Source organism: Benincasa hispida, unplaced genomic scaffold (assembly GCF_009727055.1).
Source record: "Benincasa hispida cultivar B227 unplaced genomic scaffold, ASM972705v1 Contig393, whole genome shotgun sequence".
Taxonomy (NCBI): Eukaryota; Viridiplantae; Streptophyta; class Magnoliopsida; order Cucurbitales; family Cucurbitaceae; genus Benincasa; species Benincasa hispida.
The window spans coordinates 125,481-144,861 of NW_024064830.1; the positions used below are offsets into that span (position 1 = coordinate 125,481).

The window sequence follows — 19,381 nt, forward strand, 5'->3', positions numbered from 1 at the left end:
AGAAGTGTGTGTAACATTGAGAGTTTGGGTGGAGTTGTGTACATGTGATTAATGGTTGACTAATTGAATGAGAAGGAAGATATGATGAATCATAATTGGGGGCAAAACCATGTTACTGGCTCCCCCCAAAACCAACCACAAGTTGCTCAAATAAAATCACATATAAATAAATATATAATGGGTCTTAAGGGGAAGTCCAAGATCAACGGTCCTACATTTCTCCACGTGGCGAAATCCCATTAGTGAAGGAGCTTGATAAGACATGCACATGCATCCACACGCTACACAAACTTCCACGCACCTTAATATTATTTCTCTCCGCAAACCCCAACCCAAAAATTTCCAAATTATCATAACATAAAAGAGAGAGAGAATTCTGTGGAACAACAACAAGAAAGTGGCAACCCAAACAAAAAAGCTTTCAAATTTTCTCTGGGTTTTATCCAACCTTACTGCCGAAAGAAGAATTTTTCATGGAGGTTAGCCGGAAAATGGTCAACATGCTGGAAACTGATCTCTGTCTCGGCCTCCCCGGCGGCGGTGGTGGCGGCGAGCCGGAGACTCCCAAAGCTAATGGAAAAAGAGGGTTCTCTGAAACCGTTGATCTGAAACTCAATATCCAATCTAAGCCTGGAGTTACCGTCGATCTGACTCCACAGAATAACAATACTTCAACTGATGAGGAGAATCTCATAAGCTCCAAAGATCCTGCAAAGCCACCTGCCAAGTATGTTTCTTCTATCTTCTCGTCGTCGAACATAACCGTTATTATTTCAGATAGTTATTTAACTCAAAAAGTTTAAGCATATGAATTATGACAATAATATATTTTTTTTCTCTCCTTGTATGTTAAGTAAAAATTAAGAGTTTGATGATATGTGTGAATATTTTAGGGCACAAGTTGTGGGATGGCCACCAGTGCGATCCTACCGGAAGAATGCGATGTCTCAAAAGAGCCCTGACGGCGGAGAGAAAGGCGGAAGCAGCAGCGGTTCGGCTATGTTTGTCAAAGTTTGTATGGATGGCGCACCTTATCTGCGAAAGGTGGACCTAAAGATGTACAAAAGCTACCAAGAACTCTCAACCGCCTTGGCCAAGATGTTCAGCTCCTTTACCATGGCCGGTTAGTTCACCCCTGACTTCTAGAGAGAAAAGTCAGGTTAATTATCGTATAACGAGCTGATTTTTAGTTTTTTTTTTAGAAAAATGATACTTTATTAAACCATATTTACACTTCTTTTACAATACGAATAAAAGATTAGATAATATTAAAGTAAGATGAGATATATTTAATTTACCCTTCTCAATTCTCTCACATAAAAAATATTATTTTCAATATGGGTATTTTTTTTTTTTAAAACTATTTTAAACATGTAGAGAGATTTGTGAAATGAGTTAGGTTAGATCTGAAAACACAAGAATCCTTGATGCCAGAATATGTGGGATCATTTGGAATCATTATCAAAGGCACATTACAGCCTAGCTATGCTTTGATTTAGTTATTATTATTATTATTTCTTATAATAATTATTTTATGTTTAAAATTAAATAATTTAATTAACCATGTATTAGCTTTTTTGGGGGTATGTTAAATGATAATGTTTGATAATAAAATGTAAAGGTGACTATGGGGCCCAAGGAATGATAGACTTCATGAATGAGAGCAAGTTGATGGATCTTCTGAACAGCTCTGAGTATGTGCCAACCTATGAAGATAAGGATGGTGATTGGATGCTGGTGGGAGATGTACCTTGGGAGTAAGTTCTTATTCCAACCAACACCTTCCTTATCTCCATAACCAATCAACACCAATTTTTTTTCTAAATCCATTCTCCTAATCATATTTTAATCCACTTTTTAGGATGTTTGTTGATTCATGCAAGCGCTTAAGGATAATGAAAGGATCAGAAGCTATTGGACTTGGTATGTATATTTCAATTTTTTATTATAAATTTATCTATTTATTGAGTTTGAGCTAATAAAATTATAATACTATAGTGGAAATTAGCAAGCCATGCCTATAAGTACATATGAATTATGGGGTCCATACATTTCATCATGATCAATACTTTTAAAGTGTCATTCAAAGAAAGTACATTGAAATCCCAAAGGAATTAAAAACCTTTATAATAAAAATAGTAATAATAAGGTTTGATAAAGATATATATAAAAGAAAAAAGAAAGAAAGAAGTTTTGCTTTTTAACCCCTAAAGTAAGTTTTTTTTTTAATAATAATAATAAAATTTCAGCCCCAAGAGCAATGGAAAAATGCAAAAGCAGAAGCTAAAGAGAAGGTTTATGGAGGAGGTGGGTTGCTTCATGATTTGGTCGACTCATAATTAAGCAAGAAAGAAGGGGGCAATACAGATGGATCTTGTTTGATTGCAATATCTGTACTTTTTTTTTTTTTTTTTTTTTTAATTTTTAATGTTATGATTCGTATATAGATATTAAAAGAGATTTGGGACATTAATTAATTTGTAATAGCCAACAAGAAAAAAAATAAACTCTCTCTCCTAGTACTCTGTCTGGCTGTTTGTTTGTTTGTTTTGCTTTTTAAATGTTTGGTTTATTACAAAAAAGAACTATAATGGGCTTTGCTTTTATATGCCTTCTCTCTTGTTATTAATTTTAATTTGCTTTGTTTTCTTTTGTGTTGGTTGTTAAAGATTATTTTGATTCCCTTTCCTTTAAAAATTGTATATTGTATAGTTAATTATTGCATATTGTAATGAGTTTAGGGTGTGGAAGCCATTAGAGTTTTCTTTTCAAAAAATAAGTAAAGAAAAGTTTTTTATTCTTTGGGGGAACATGACCATGTGGATGCTTATCAAGATGTTTAATGTATTATATGTTTATTATGAGTTAAGTTGTATTGGCTTGCCCAAGACTAACCCAACAGCTGAGGGGTAAAAGGGTAATTACCACCAAAATATTATTTAACTATTGATCCCTAATTAATATCAATCATTTCATTTATGTATTGATTAGGATGAAAAACATGAACTTGTTCCATATTACAAATAAAATAAGAAAACATATTTGCAATTTTTTACGAAAAAATTAGGAAAAATTTTAATTCATATATGTGTAAGGTGGGAGAATAGAACCTACGACTATGAAATCAATAATATAATACTATATTAGTTGAGTTGTGTTTATTTTGATTTTAAACTTTGATAATGATAATGATGTATTTATTTTTAATTTTATTAATAAAATAAAGTTATGTGTGCTATATAATTTATAGTATAATCAATGTGATTAATAATGTGGAGATGAGAAAGGTGGAACTGTTATTATCTTAAACAGGTTTTGTTGGTTGATGATTGAGTGAATAATTATAAATAATCGATAGTGGGAGGGAGATTGTTTTAGATAAACTTCTAATCAACTCTTTAGTGATTTACACATAAAGAATTGCAATTATTTTATTCATTATTAATTCTTTAGTATTATATGAATAGTAGGAGAATTTTTTTTTGATGTATTTTTGAATGGAGCTGATCAAATAAAATGAAAGATAATAAAGTAAAATGAAAATAATTTCAATGTTTAATTCATTCCAAAACAACCAATAAGACATCATTAAATAATCAACATGGCTGTTGAGATTAAAAGAAGAAGAAAATAGAACACTTTAAAAAAAAAAAAAAAAACTAGGATAATTACAATCCAAACAAATTATCTATTTTAAATTTTTTTAAAAAAATGTTAATAATCCCAATTTTTTTTTCATTAAAATTAGGGTGCCACCGGACTTTCTATATACGTTCCTCATTGAAGATTATTTCTTATTATATTTAGACTTATGATTTAACGTAGAGAAATAGCCTTTTATTTTATTTTTATTTTTATTTTTTTTTTGGTATTATGATATGATAGTAAGATTAATGTGTTATTTGATTTACTAAAAAAAAAAAGATGAATGGGTATGGTTACAAGTTTTTTAAAAAATGCTTCTAAATATAAAAGAAGCATTTCATATAATGTACTATTAAATTTGTCATCTGTCAAATATTTTTATCAACATTTTTATCATAGTTATGAATTCGACATTGATATGAGATATCATGAATAATCGTATTTATTATACCAAAAAAAAAAAACAAGAATAAAAATAAAAAGTGGCTATTATGAATATAATATTAAACTAAGCATATTTAACTTATTAAAAATGTACAAAATGTTAATTTATTGGTTTTTTTTTTCTAAAAATTAGTTTTCTAATTATATTTTTCTAAAAATATATCCATCAACGTCGATATTTTATCAACATTTTCACCAATATTTTTATAAAATTGAGACATCAATATTTCCAATTTTAAATTTTATTTATAAGTACTTTAAGAAGAATTGAATTAAGTGCTTGATGAGAAGAATAAGTTAGATCACCTTAATAGTAATTTAGTTGTTAATTTAGATTAGATAGTGTTTAATTCTTAATTCTAAATTAAGTTAGTTAATTATTTTATTTTTCAAGGTTATAAGTAGTCACTTTAATGTTCTAAATATGAAGTTTTTGAATATCATAGAATATTTGTTCTTTGGGAGTATTCTCTCAATGTTAGGGATGAACTTATCTTCTTTGACTATGGATTTACCCTAATCCATTCAACTTGTTGCATTAGTGTTTGGGCTTAAATGCATTTAGGGTATGTTTTGGTTTAACATTTTAAGTGTTTAATTTTGAAAATAAGTTAATTTAGAAAAAAAAATTGAAATATTTGGTAACTTCTCAAAATAGCTTTTGAAATACTTCCAAAGTATATTTTAAATAGGTTGATCAAAAGAGTTTGAATAAAAATGACCTTTCTGAAAAATATTTTTTCTCTAGTCAATCCAAACAGATTCTTAAATTAAAAAAAAAATTGAAAAATCTAAGGGCATGTTTAATTAGATTGACTAGAGAAAAAAATATTTTTTTAAAAAAACTCATTTTTATCTAAACTTTTCATTAAAAAAATTAAAATACAGTTTCAAAAGCTAAAAAAATACACAATAATATGTGTTGGTATTATTTTGGGGCCCAAGCCAGATGATGAAAAAAATAGGAGTGGTGTACGTTAAAAAATACCTATAATATGTGACAAATACATACTCTAAATACCTATAATATGTAATGTGTTCTTTTGTTACAAAGTTGTTTAACAAAAAAATGCATTGCATATTAATAGGTATCTAGAGTTTGTACTTGTCACATTATATGTATTTTTTTAACGTACATCACTCGTTCTAAGTGATTGTCAAAACACTTTAATTTTTTTGAGAAAATGATTTATTTCTAAAATTAAATACTTGAAAAGTTAAACCAAATATGCTCTAATTTGAACCCTAAGAACTTTTTTAGAACTGCTTTTAAGAGAGTCAAAAATATTTTTCATTCTTTTGAATTAGAATCATTCAAAAAATGATCGCACGATAAGTTGTTAACAATTTAAATTGAAGTAAGTTTATGTTTCTTTATAAGAGGGTAAATTGAATCTCTAACTTTGAGACTGATACTATATTTTATATGTTTGTTTGAACTATTCACATTTTAATTGAAGCAACTAGATGTTTGATTTTATTTTAATAAGATGACATGATTTTAAAACTTCTGAAAAATGTAATCTTAACCCATATTTATGAAATTAATAGGTATGGATGCTTCTGCTAGTGTTATTCCAATGTATAAATTAAAATTAAATGCCTAAACAATAACTTCATTGCTTCCTTCCATCTCTCTGATTTCTTGGATCCGACGCCCTCCATTTATATAATAAATAGGAGTATAATGTTATTTCTTCAATAAAAAAATTATTAAAAGTATTTATTTAATTTACACAAGTGGAGGAAATATTTTAATAATCTAACTACATAACTCAGAAATAGGTTAAAAAAATATTAATGCGAACTCTTTTTTTATTATTTTTTGGGAAAATTATATATTAATGCGAACTTTTGATATGTAATGTTTTATATTATAAAGATTAATATTTTATGTTATAATTATTGCGTATCTTTAGTCTCCATTTGTATCTCTCCCTTGTCTTCTGCCAAAGAAATCGAATCATGTCGTGCATCATTTCAATATCTTAATTTCCTAAAAATAATTGTTGGAACTTGGAATCAAAGTGAAAAATGTCAAAACGGTTTTTGTAATATTTTTAGTTTTATTTTATATGTATTTTTAAAATTAAATTTGACTATTTGTAGAAAATGATTTTATCTAATTCAAATTGCTTGTACTAAAAAAAATGTACTTTTTATATTAATTTAAATACTTGAATACACATCAATCACTTAGAGTGGGTTTAGTTCAACGGTAATTAATATAATATTCCTCCTTAGAGATCGAATGTTCAATCTCTCATCCATAGAGTTGTTGCATAAAGAAATCTAAGATTAATGAATTATTATAATACTCTTATTGTGAACCATACTTGTTAATTTCTACAATGTTAAGATTTCAGTTATGAAAATCAACCATTTAGTCTTAGAAAATTCTCTAATGTGAGGTACCTTTTAGCAGTTAAGACACCTATTTCTATCTTATAGACATAAAGTTCGATATGTCAATTATTTACATAATTTTGTGACAGACAATCTGACTTCTTAGACGTTTGATAGGATTGTTCGCATGTGTGATGGGAAGATTTCTCTAACTGAATTCGTCAGCTTGTTGAGGCAGATTTTAACCTTGTTACTTTGCAATTTGTCTTTATGTATGAGATTCTCAAAAAATAAATACTTGTAGTTTTATTAAAATTTTGAAGGAATAAAAAATCCAATGTGATTTTGTCCTTGGTTGTAAGCTTGGACCCAATCTAAATAGGTAGATGCAAAATGGCGTCCAAGTTTTGGGCCCAAAATGAAGTCGTCCAACATGGGCTTGAGATATTTTGAAAATGAGATTTTTTTCATAATAAATTATTTTGGTCATATATTTCAAAAATATCTTGAAATTTGAATTTTTTTAAAGAAAGACTTTTAGTGTCCTTTTTGACAAGTTTATCCTTATTTTTATTCTTTTTATTTCTATTTTTTAACTTTTTTTTTAAATGGTAAATATCCATTTTCATTAATGTGTGTGTGTGTGTGTGTTTTTTTTTTTTTTGTACTTTTTGTTGGTTCATATTCTTTATCATTGATTTGTATGTTTTAGGTAGGCCTAATGATGGAAAATTTGTACGAATAACCCATATTTAGGAGCTCACTCGAAATTTGGCCTCATTTAAAAAAAAAACACTCGAAATTTGGTCTTCTGCTTACGTTAGCCGCATGTGAAAGTACCGTTTTAACTCAAAATGCGCACGAGGCCAAAAGTAGCCCATATCTCTCACTCTTTCTTCTCATTCATTCATCTTGTTTCTCTTGTTCCTTCATCTCGTTCCCCGATACATGATGCTCTCCTTCATTTTTTTTTATTTTCCCCTTCTTTTAAATTCTTCCTCTCGTTTCTTCCTCGTCAATTTTGTAGTTTTTTCCTTCATTTTTTTCTTCATTTGAATTCTCTCGCTTCTTCCTCTCATTTCATGGTCTCATTCTCGCTTCTTTCTTTCGTTCTGATTCATACTCCAACTTACTTCTTTAATTCAAGAAGAAGAAGAAGACATCTATATAAATAGAGGAAATCACCAGAAAAGGAGGGCAACTGAAGAAAAGAGGGTGGGAAGGAAATCTCACCGGAAAAATGAAAAAAGAGAGAGAGAGACATAAATATATATCACCAAAAAAGAAAAAAAAGGAAAGAAGAAGAAGAAAGGCAGAAAAAGGAAAAGAAAAAAGAAAAAAATATATGCACAAGAGAGAATGAAGAAGGAAGAAGGAATAAAGGTTAAATTGATAAATTCACAGTGTGATGACATCAACAGAAGACCAAAAATCGAGCAAACTAAAAAGTGATACTAAATTTCAAGATGGTCCCTAAATAGGTGCCATCGGTACCAAATTTTCCTTAATGATGAATAATAGTTGTTTCATCTTCCAATCTATTCTTAATTGAATATTTTATGTAAAAATCTCTTTTTAGTTCTAATTTTTATCTTCTTCATCTCCCTCTTCATCAATAATGAAATCAAGGTTTGTATTTTTTTTCTTCTTTTTGCCTTTTTTTTTTGTCTTCTTCTTCTTTCTTTTTATCGTTCTTCATTTTCTTTCTCCATTGGCCGCCATTCTTCTTCTTGTTTTTACTTCATGCATTTCTTCTTCTACATTATTTTCTTCCCGCACCTTCCCATTTTCTCCTCCTTCATTTTCTTCCTACATTTTTCTACACTATTTTCTTTATTTTCTTGTTGTTCCAATTTTTTCTCCATTATTTTCTTCCCGCCTTTTTCCTTCATCCTTTTTTCTCATTCATTTTTTTCATGTTTTTTCTCTAATATTTTCTTCTGCCACCCATTTTCCTTGATCGTTTGTTCTTTCATTTCCATTTTTTTCTATTTTCATATGGTTTTTTTTTATGAAAATAAGAAAGGAGAGAAACCAACACACAGTTTACATAGAAATCCTAGAAAAACCACAGATCTTTTCTTATTATTTTCAATTAATACACTGAATACAAGAGAACAGAGTGAATAAATAGACAGTAGAGAGCCCTAGGGTGAGAGACAATTACAAAAATACCCCTAAGATAAAAATCCTATTTTCAACCTTTTTTTTTTTTTTTTTTATCTTTTTTTAGATTCAATAGCCTTTTCGAACATTCTTCCTCAGTATTGAAAAGGGTTATTGTCAAATGTTTATCATTTGGATATTGAAAATAAAATTTTGTTAGTAAAATTTTGGGAGTGTATACAGTTTACGTTTTTTTTTATTAATTATGTTTGTATTCTGAGGTATTTATGATTTATTAGCTATTTCAAATCCATTTTGCATATGTATACATTTTGTATTTTGATTTGTTGCATTCTAAGGTATATATTAATTTTGATGTTATTTTTGTTTGTATACTAAAGTATATATGATATATGAGATATTTTTAAAAGTCCTTATGCATATATGATCTATTTCTCTTTGTAGGTAACATTAATGTTCCTATTTTATATGACAGTCATTTCAATGGGATGGATAATTTCACGAATTACAAGGTAGCTTAAATAGATTTTCATTATGAGATGTCATTTGCTGAGTTTCAACAATTAGTAGTTGATAAGATAGACAGTGTAGAAATTTCTGCTAATATTGAGATTTTGTGTGCATTGAATCAAAGGAATTTTATGAAGAAAGATGTGAAACTTTCATAACACAATGATGTTAAATGGTTATTTCGCATAATTGCTAGTGGGATTGAAAAATATTGCTTGTTGATTATTCTTTATTCAAATAACCTATTGATAGTCTTAGACAATATATCTCCTAGTGAAACTGTAAGTAATATTAATAATGATGAAGGTCGTTATTGTAAAATGATTGATTTGACAAAGATTACGCCTAATTTTCAAGTTAAGATTTGTGATATGTTTCCATTAAAAGATGTGTTGTTGAATGTTATGCAAGCTATTGCAATAAGAGATATATTTCAATTCCAGACTATTAAACCAAATAAGCAAGTATTGGTTCTAAGTGTCTTGTTGATGAATGTAAATGATCTCTTCGTGCTCATTCAATTGGAGATAATGGAAATTCTACATAGATAATTAAAAGTTTTGATCATGAGCAATCATGCTCTTTGGATGTTGTGCTGACTAGGCATATGCAAGCATAACTTTCTGTTATTAAAGAGTGCATCAAGAAGAAGATTAGTATTGATGGTAGTCATTTGACACTCATAAAGCTATAGTGAACTATATTCGAATTGAACAAGGATTAGACATAAGTTATCAAAAAGCTTGACGTGCTCGAGAAGCTGTTACGAATGAAATTTGAGGTTCACCTAAGAATCTTTCAAGATTATTCCAACATTTGCCTACCAATTGACTATGAGCAACCTAGGTATACTTTTTATATTCTATAACTATTTTGATTTATTCCGAAGTTTATATTATGTCATGAATCATATAGTATATTTTTAATATATTGTTGTTGTTTTGATATGTTCAGCAGTTTGTCTTATTGTCTACGTTTTATAGTTTTTATTACTGATTATAAGCTTGATGGGCATGGACGATTTTTATTTTTCTTCATGGCATTATTTGCATGTATTTCTGGTTGGAAACATTGTTTTCCAATTATATCAATTGATGGTACTGTTTTGAATAACAAGTAGGGTTTGACCTTTTTTACTGCTTGTGCCCCAAATGCCAATTATCATATATTTTCATTGGCATTTTATGTTGTTGATTTTGAGAATGACCGTTTGTGGTAGTGGTTTATGAACCATTTAAAAAAAAAATCCTAGGGATTAAAATGATGTTGTGATTATCTCTGATAGGCACAAGAGAATAGTAAAAGCAGTTGAGTTGATATTGCCTAATGTATCCCATTATATATATTTAGTGCATTTGTTATGAAATATAAAGTCTCGATACAAGGAGAAGCTCATAGATTCCATTTTTTTTTCATGTACAAAAGCTTTCAAGGTTGTGGATTTTGAAGTTCATGTGCAATAGTTAAAATCCAATGCATAAGGCATGCGAGATGAGTTAGAAAGTATTGGTTTTGAAAACAGGTCCTATGCCTTCTCTCCTCGTAAGAGGTATAAGATAATGACGAAAAACATGTCAGAAAGTCTAAATTCCACCATTTAAAATGCTAGAGATTTACCTATTAGTTTGATGCTTGAAGTTTTAAAGATGATGATGCAACAGTGGTTCTATGATGGGAGGAATGAAGTAGAATTTCAAGTGATCGGTTTTACTAAAGTCACACAAAGCCATTTAAGAGAAAAAAATAATAAAGGCAGATCGATGCAGATAAGTTTTTACAAATTATGATAATTTAGTATTTTAATTATATTTTTTAAATTGCATATGTATTATTGTTTTAATTAGTAAAATTGATAATATTTCATTTAAATGAAAATTTCACTGAAAATGTTTAAAGAATTGTAAAAAAAAATTAATTGAAATTAAAAAAATGTTAGAGAAAATAAAGGCGGAGAATCTTTTCCCATGGGGAACCTAATCCCCACGGGGACGGGGAATAGGATAGGGGGCGAGGCTTCCCTGTCCCCACCGCACCCCATAGACATCTCTATTCCTATACCTTTGCAATAATCTCGACTCCTCTTGTTTGTCTTGTTTTTATTTTTTTCATTTATCCTGGTCGATTTTGGTGGAGCCTAAAAGGATTTCATGTCAAGATATATAAATTTAAAGAATATTCATAAATTTTTAATATATATGTTACGTATATTAATATTTATACCTTTTTTTGTGTGAATCACTGATTTTTTTTTATTATTATTTTTTGTTTATTTGCCTCCCTAATCAATTGTGCCTTTCTAACTTGAAGAGGCACATTGTCGTCCTGCTTGCATAACAATGTATGAGATATATATGATTGTTTATGCAATAAACAATAGTTGTATAAGGTATATACTGTAGTTTATATATTATAGTATATAACATTTATATTATTTCTTACCTCATCGATATCATGGTATTCACATATATTCTCCTGGAACAATATCCATTTGATACCAGGAATCATATATTTGCAAACAATTTATTGGTGTACATTATATTTCATCTTAATAACTATAATAGATATTATAATATCTTCGTTACATATCATGTTACCTCATCCATAATTTCTTCTTTAGACTCAGTAGTTGGTTCTCGAGTAGCCCTTGTTTTAGGATCACATTGAAAGAGAATTGTGTTAATTTCAACGAAACTTACAGTGTTATAAAGATATACTTCAATTTATGTAATATACTTCAAAACAATATTCTTATGGAACTATTTGTGTCCCTACTCTTTCCATATCATCATCTTCTTCTTGAATTTCTCCTTCGGGTATTAGAACGCATTCAAAAAGTGCGTTTCTGGACTTAGAATTTAGTTAGTTTTATGCTTAATTTGAGATCTTTGATGCTTTTATTGTTTGATTGTAGGAAATCGAGAAATTGGATGAGAACAAGTAATTTTGGAAGATTAATGATCAAAATACCCCTAAGAAGGTCAAAGTTTTGACCTAGGGCATTGATTAATGGAGAAAAATGAAGGAAAATTCAGAAATCGGAGGCAAGGCAATGTTGAACAAGCGTTGCAACGCTGCCCCGTGACGCTGCAAGGCAGAGAGCTCATAAAAATAAGGCAGCGTCGCAACACTGCTTGCAACATTGCGATGCTACGATTAGTAATACTGAAATTACCATCAGCGTTGCAACACTACATTGGAATATTGCAACACTACGACTGGTATCTATATAAGCAGTTTTTGGCCGACTTGATTTGATGAGGCACTTTTAGGACTATTTTGAGAGCATAAAGTAATATTTCGGTAAGGCCTCCCTATGGAGTGTAATTCTGGGCAGAGACAACATCTCAGAGCTTCAAAGGATCGAATATTTGAAGAGTTCGTTGGGTTGCAATTCCGAATTCAAGGATGAAAGTCAATAACACGACTTACAATTTCTTCCCTCTTTTATTTTCTGTCCTTTATGTTTGGAAACCTCATGAATGGTCTATGTTTTTGTTGTAACCATGAGTAACTGATTTGTGTTTCTAGGGTATTGATTTAGTTTTATAGATTGCGAAAACTGATTTGGTTATTTCTTGGATTGAATTTATGCATGATTATTTTAGTATGTTTGTTCTTAATGCTTTTGATTAACTGATCATTAATTAATTGTTCTTTACTTAATGTCTGTCTCGAGAGAGAAGGTGTTGAGTTGGATCTAGCATGTTAAACTGTTAATCGAGTACGCACGAGAGTGATAGGAGATTAATAGAGATCGTTACCGGAGGAACTTAATGCTGGGGTTAGTCAAGAGATAAAAGAGATTCGGGTCGATGGTTAGTCATTAGAAAGAGTTGAGCTTGAGGGAGGATACCTGGATAAAAGACTCCTAGATCTATAATTTGTGTGAATCAATCTATGGTCAAAATACTTAATTTGGTTAATCCGTTTAATGAAATCAATCCCTAGAACGTGTCTTTATTTAGTTTCACCCCAGTTTTATCTTTCTTGCTTTTTAGGATTAGATTAGTTAGGTTCTCATCACAGTTTGATCCCCTAAATAAAATTAGAAGAATCTCTGAATAGCTAAAAGAGTCAAACCAATTCCTCAGAGGACGATACTCGATCTCTTGACTGTTTTACTATATTATAATTTGACTTGTGCACTTGCGCAACATCAAGTTTTTGGTGCCGTTGCCGGAGAATTGTGTTTTGAGTTCTTTTAATATTTAAGAGATTTGACTGATTTTAATTTAGGGTGTAGATTATTTTTTATTATTTTATTTTGTTTCGATTTTTTTTATTTGAGTTATCTCTTGTGTGATTTTCTTTTGTGATGTTTGTTTTACCATGCCTTATTATAATTTTGGGTGGCCTTATGGGTTTAACCAACCTAATCTAGGTCTGATACCACCACCACCACCAATGTTTTTCAACCCATCTTCATATCCCATGACCATAGGAGTTTGTATGTTTACCACCACCACCACTAATTTAAGAGGTTTTGTATGGAAGAGAGGATGAGGTTGGATAGGATAGAAGCCCAATTGGTGGAGAATAAGGCAGTCCTGAAACGTTTAGGGGATCAACACAGTTTGATGGTTGATGCATTTAGAGCCTTGTTTGAGAAAAATATTTCCAATGCCACTGGGGTAGAGAGGTTCGTGATTGTAGATTCTAATGATAAGGATGAGTTGGAAACGTTAGAGTCATACCAAGAGCCGGTTTTTGAGATTGAGAGAGAAGATGTGCTCGATTTAGATAAGGAAGTTCAAAGTGATTAAGGTTGAGGTTGAAGAGCCTTATGTTCCATCACTTGAGAGTTCTTTTGCCATTGATCTTTCTCTTCCATATTCTTATGAGCCGTGTCAGTTTGAGTCTACTTTTAATTTTTAGTCTTTTTATTTTTCAAAAATTAAAAATACCAAAAAAAATTTATGTTTTCAAGTACTCGGGAAAAGATGGAAAGCCTACAAGGCTTTGTAGGGTATATTAATTCAAGCAAGAAGGGACTTGAAAAATGGGATAATTTTTATGTACCTTGATGGACAATCTCCCATGTCGTTTGGCTTGGATGTTAAACTCAACATTTCTTGGGAGGCAACCCGAGCTTTTATTTTCTTTTTGCTATTTTAGTTTATCTTATCATTTTTACTTTTAGTTCAACACTCATGGTTCGGACTCTTATCTTTTTCTGGTTCAGGTTTTACAGGAGCCCTCAAATTAAAGCATGGTTTGCAAGCCTGACACACATGGATTACTTCATTAATCAGGCTAGATTCGCTCACTCTCTGTGCTTTGTTTTATTGTATTGAAGACAATGTATGTTTCTAAGTTTGGGGTGGGAGACGTATTGCATATTGTTGCTTGTCTTTTGTTCTTATTCTGCTATACATGTTATTTAGAAAAACTGTCTTATGCATGGCTATTGATTAATTATTTTAAGTGGCTGAATTTTGAGGAAATTTTTTATTTTTTTTTTAATTAAAAAGAGGATCTTGTGCTTAAATTGTTTAATGTGTTGAGGATGTAGTGATTATGATTGCCTATGAGTTATTCTAAATTTGCACGTTAGGTGATCTGCTATGGAAATAGGATGACCTACTCCTGAATTAAATTATCTTTAAGTCCCTCTTTGAGTCTCTCATAGCATGAGCACGTAGTCACTTTAATTTAAAAACTTTAACTAAAATGAGGATTAAGTGTAGTGTATTTGGTTGTCACCTCAAAAGGTCCCACCGGTTAGAGGGTTGATGTGCATGATGGTTTGTAATGTTAAACTAAGAGGAAAAAAAATAATATTATTATTGCCTTTGAAAAAAAAAATATAGAGTATATACTCATGTGCTTAAAAGAAATATCTTTTTATTATCTTAAACTTGTAAAGTGTATGCATGGATGGGGTAAAAAGAGTCATCGTTGTTGTGATCTGACTAGGTATGATTCTTTGTAGTAGATGCGTGAAAGCTAGTGCCTCTAGATAAAATGATGTAAGTTTAGGGCCCTTTTTGTTGTTAATATATATATATATATATACATATAAATAAGGCACCTTAGAGGACATATTACTTTCTTGAATGTGTGGATGCTTGATGGTTGGTGCATGAGATAGAGTAGGGGAAAAACTGGAGAAACTATCTTGAACCTAACTTTAGTCCTTGTGTTTTGAATTAAATGTGACTTGCACACAACACATGGGGGATTATGAGATTTGGTCTTGAAATCTTTTAATGTTGGGATGTGTTTGAAAGTTTCTACTAATGGATCTAATATGCTTATTCTGAATGATGCGGTTTTGAGTCATTTGCATGCTTGTCTAAATTTCATTATAGTCTTGTTCTTTCTTTCCTCGGGACTAGCAAAGTTCTAAGTTTGTGGTGGTAAAACGCATCCAAAAAGTGCACTTTCTGGGCTTAATATTTAGTTAGTTTTATGTTTAATTTGATATCTTTGATGCTTTTATTGTTTGATTGTAGGAAATCAAGTAATTGGATGAGAACAAGAAATTTTGGAAGATTAATGACCAAAATACCTCCAAGAAAGTCAATGTGTTAACCTAGGGCATTGATCAATGGAGAAAAATGAAAGAAAATTAAAAAATCGGAGGTAGGGCAACGTTAAACAAGCGTTGCAACACTGCCCCGTGACGTTGCAAGATAGAGAGCTCATGGAAACAGAGCAGCGTGCGACACTATGATTAGTAATGTTGAAATTACCATCAGCGTTGCAACACTACATTGGAGCGTTGCAACGCTGCGACTACTGTCTATATAAGTAGTTTTTGGCCGATTTGATTTGGGGAGGCACTTTTAGGGCTATTTTGAGAACGGAAAGCAATATTTCAGTGAGGTCTCTCTATGGAGTGTAATTCTAGGCAGAAGCGACATCTCGGAGCTTCAAAGAATTAAAGATTTGAAGAGTTCGTTGGGTTGCAATTCCAGATTCGAGGACAAGAGTCAAGAACACGGCTTGCCATTTCTTCCATCTTTTATTTTCAATCCTTTGTGTTTGGAAACCTCATGAATGGTCTATGTTTATGTTGTAACCATGAGTGACTGATTTGTGTTTCTAGGGTGTTGATTTAGTTTTATGGATTGCGAAAACTGGTTTGGTTATTTCTTGGATTGAATTTATGCATGATTGTTTTAGCATGTTTGTTCTTAATGCTTTTGATTAACTGATCACTAATTGAATGTTTTTTACTTAATGTTCGTCTCGAGAGAGAAGGTGTTGAGTTGGATCTAGCATGTTAAACTGTTAATCGAGTATGCACGAGAGTGATAGGAGATTAATAGAGATTGTTGACGGAGGAAATTAATGTTGTGGCTAGTCAAGCGATAGAAGAGATTCGAGTCGATGGTTAGTCATTAGAAAGGGTTGAGCTCGAGAGAGGATACCTTGATAAAAGACTCCCAGATCTATAATTTGCATGAATCAATTTAAGGTCAAAATAATTAATTTTGTTAATCCGTATAATAAAATCATACCCTAGAACGTGTTTTTGTCTAGTTTTACCCCAGTTTTATCTTTTCTTGCTTTTTAGGATTAGATTAGTTACGTTCTCATCACAGTCTAGTTCCCTAAATAAAATTAAAAAAAATCTCTGAATAGCTAAAATAGTCAAACCAATTCCTCAGAGGACGATACTCGGTCTCTCGATCGTTTTACTATATTATAGTTTGACACATGCACTTGCACTACCATCAGGTATTATTACTATCAATGGTATAAACTCATTTGTCATGTCTTCTAATAGTCGGTCATAAAAATCCAAGAAACTTTCCTTTTCTTCTTGTTTCAAATTCTCTTGTTTCCCTTTTTTGTCTCTTTGTATTTGTTTTTCATCCTATAATAAAAAAATTTAAGAATTAATTATTATATGAAATGGTAGATGCCCCAATATATATTAGTAAGATTCTTACATCATCGGATAAAATGTCGAGTACAAATTTTTTTTGTTAGATCTCACATCGGATCGACGTGTACTGGTAGAGGCCAAAAGTCTATTACTTCTCCTCTTGTTTTCATTTTGGCCCGATAATTTCACGCCTACCATTATCCTGTAGTTATTGAAAACTATAATTTAAAAACCTATGTATATTTTGTACATCATAGTCATACGTTTATATATTTCATAAGCACATATAAAAAGAAATTTTATAATAACATGTCAATATATAACAAATACCCGTAGTTAATGAATAAATAAACACCAATACATATTTCCTATTATTCTAATATCCTAGAGTAATAGTTATATACGATCATATATAGCAAATAAACATCAATACATATTCCATTCTTTTCTATTACATGTTTATCGCAAATATATATATATATATATATAAAGTCCCAATAATATCCTGTAGTTAAAGAAATTTTTAATTAAAAAGTTTTATGTATATATTATTTATCATATTCACTCGTGTACATATTTCATGAACCCATACAAAACGACCTGTTTATAATAGACATAGGTAATAAACATCAGTCCATATTCCTCATTATTCTAATTCCCTAGAGGAGTCGTGTATATGGAAAATAAACATTTATACAATATATAGCAAATAAACATCATAACAATCCTATGATATAATCTACTAACATTAATATAGGACAATATATAGCAAATAAACATCATACCAGTATTCATTATGTTTCTACTGCATGTTTATTAAAAAATATTAAAAAAAAAATGTCCCAACAGTATCATGTAGTTATTGAAAACTATAATTAAAAAGTAGGTATCATACTCGTTCGTGTATATAGTTGATGAAAACGTACAAAACAACATGTTTATAATACAAATGTCGATATATAGTTAATAAACATCCAGTTCATATTCCACACTATCCTAATTCTCTAGAAGAATTGTCTATTCGTCATGTCAGTACATATTTTTCATTATTCTAATATCACAGTGGAATCGTTATATACCACAGTATATAGCAAATAAACATCATAACATATTTCATTATTCTTCTGTTGCATGTTTATCACCAAAAAAGTCTCAACAATTTTTGTTTTCTCCTCAAACGCTACATGTTTATCCCCAATTATTTATCAATTTTCGTAGAAAATTAAACGCTAATTAATAGGGTGAAATAGGGGTGAAATCGACCATTTTTTTTTATGTATTGTCGTGGAAGTAAGTTTTATGTACAGTAAACATGAATAATTTCAAAATATACATGTTTTTTTATACGAAATATGCAGTATATTGCAGTCGATTGCTTCGTCTCCCAATTTTGGCCATCAATTGCAGTAGGTCGCAATCGATTCAAGTTCCAATAGGTCACCGCCTTCATTTCCTCTCCGTCGATAGTCGAGGTTCAAAATAAACCTCCGTTGGCCATCCATTGCAGTAGGCTCATCTCGTTGGTCATTGGTCGCCGATTGAAGAACAATGAAGATTAATGAAGAAGAATGAATTGAAGTTCGAAGAAGAAGGAAGAAAAATAAAGAAGAAATTGAAAATAATCCTTAGTTTGTCGTCGATTGAAGAAGAAGGGATTGACGGGACGTAAGAAGGAAGTTTCATTGGAAATAGAAATTTTTTTAAAATATATATATAAATGCATTATTTCGCACGTGTGAGGGAAAGTATTTGAACCGTTTCTAATGTTTTTTTAATATATATAAATATGTGTGTGAGTGGAAGGATTTAATTGTAAATAATCTACTACATTAGTGAAAAACTAGACAAAAAAAAAAAAAAAAAAAAAAATGTCGAAGACATTAATATAATATGGGTCTCATTTTAAATGCATTTTGAAAATTTTACACAAGTATCATGAGTAAAGGAATTTATGATGTATAGCTAATTAAAGATTGGTGTAATGAAAAATAACCAAACATGTTTACTATTTGGATAAATAGCGGCCACAGCGTGAATTCCTATTTTATCCTTTATATACATATAACTAGGGGTGATCATCGGCCGGCCAAAGTCAATTTTCTGACCAGACAGATGCCGAACCAACCAGAATCNAAAAAAATAAAGACATTTTGAGCGAAGCACTTCAAATTAAATTTTCGATATTTATGAGTTTTTAATCATGAATTCTTTTTTTATTTTTTAAAATTATATTTATTTATTAAAATTCTTAGAAAAATTGTTATATTTAATAGTTAGTCCTATTTAGTATTTGCTATTAGGTAAAAGTTATATTTAGTTATAAATCATTATCGTTATAAATAGCAATTTTTTTAAATACAAATCAAAAATCAACTATTTGTTAACTTCTTTATCAATCATGTTTAGTTTTCTCTCTTAATTTGTGATTATGATTCAGAATTCAAGATACTATTTCACAATTTAATACTTATG

General features: G+C 30.1%; 1 protein-coding gene across 1 annotated transcript; it reads left to right on the forward strand.

Annotated features, from left to right (window-relative positions):
- The first annotated feature begins 301 nt into the window (after window positions 1-301).
- LOC120069418 (auxin-responsive protein IAA14-like) lies at window positions 302-2,608 on the forward strand. Its single transcript, XM_039021158.1, has 5 exons — window positions 302-727; window positions 894-1,123; window positions 1,622-1,757; window positions 1,862-1,923; window positions 2,250-2,608. Exons 1-5 carry the CDS (start codon window positions 474-476, stop codon window positions 2,285-2,287), a joined length of 720 nt encoding a protein of 239 aa, XP_038877086.1. The 5' UTR covers window positions 302-473; the 3' UTR covers window positions 2,288-2,608.
- The last annotated feature ends 16,773 nt before the right edge of the window (window positions 2,609-19,381 follow it).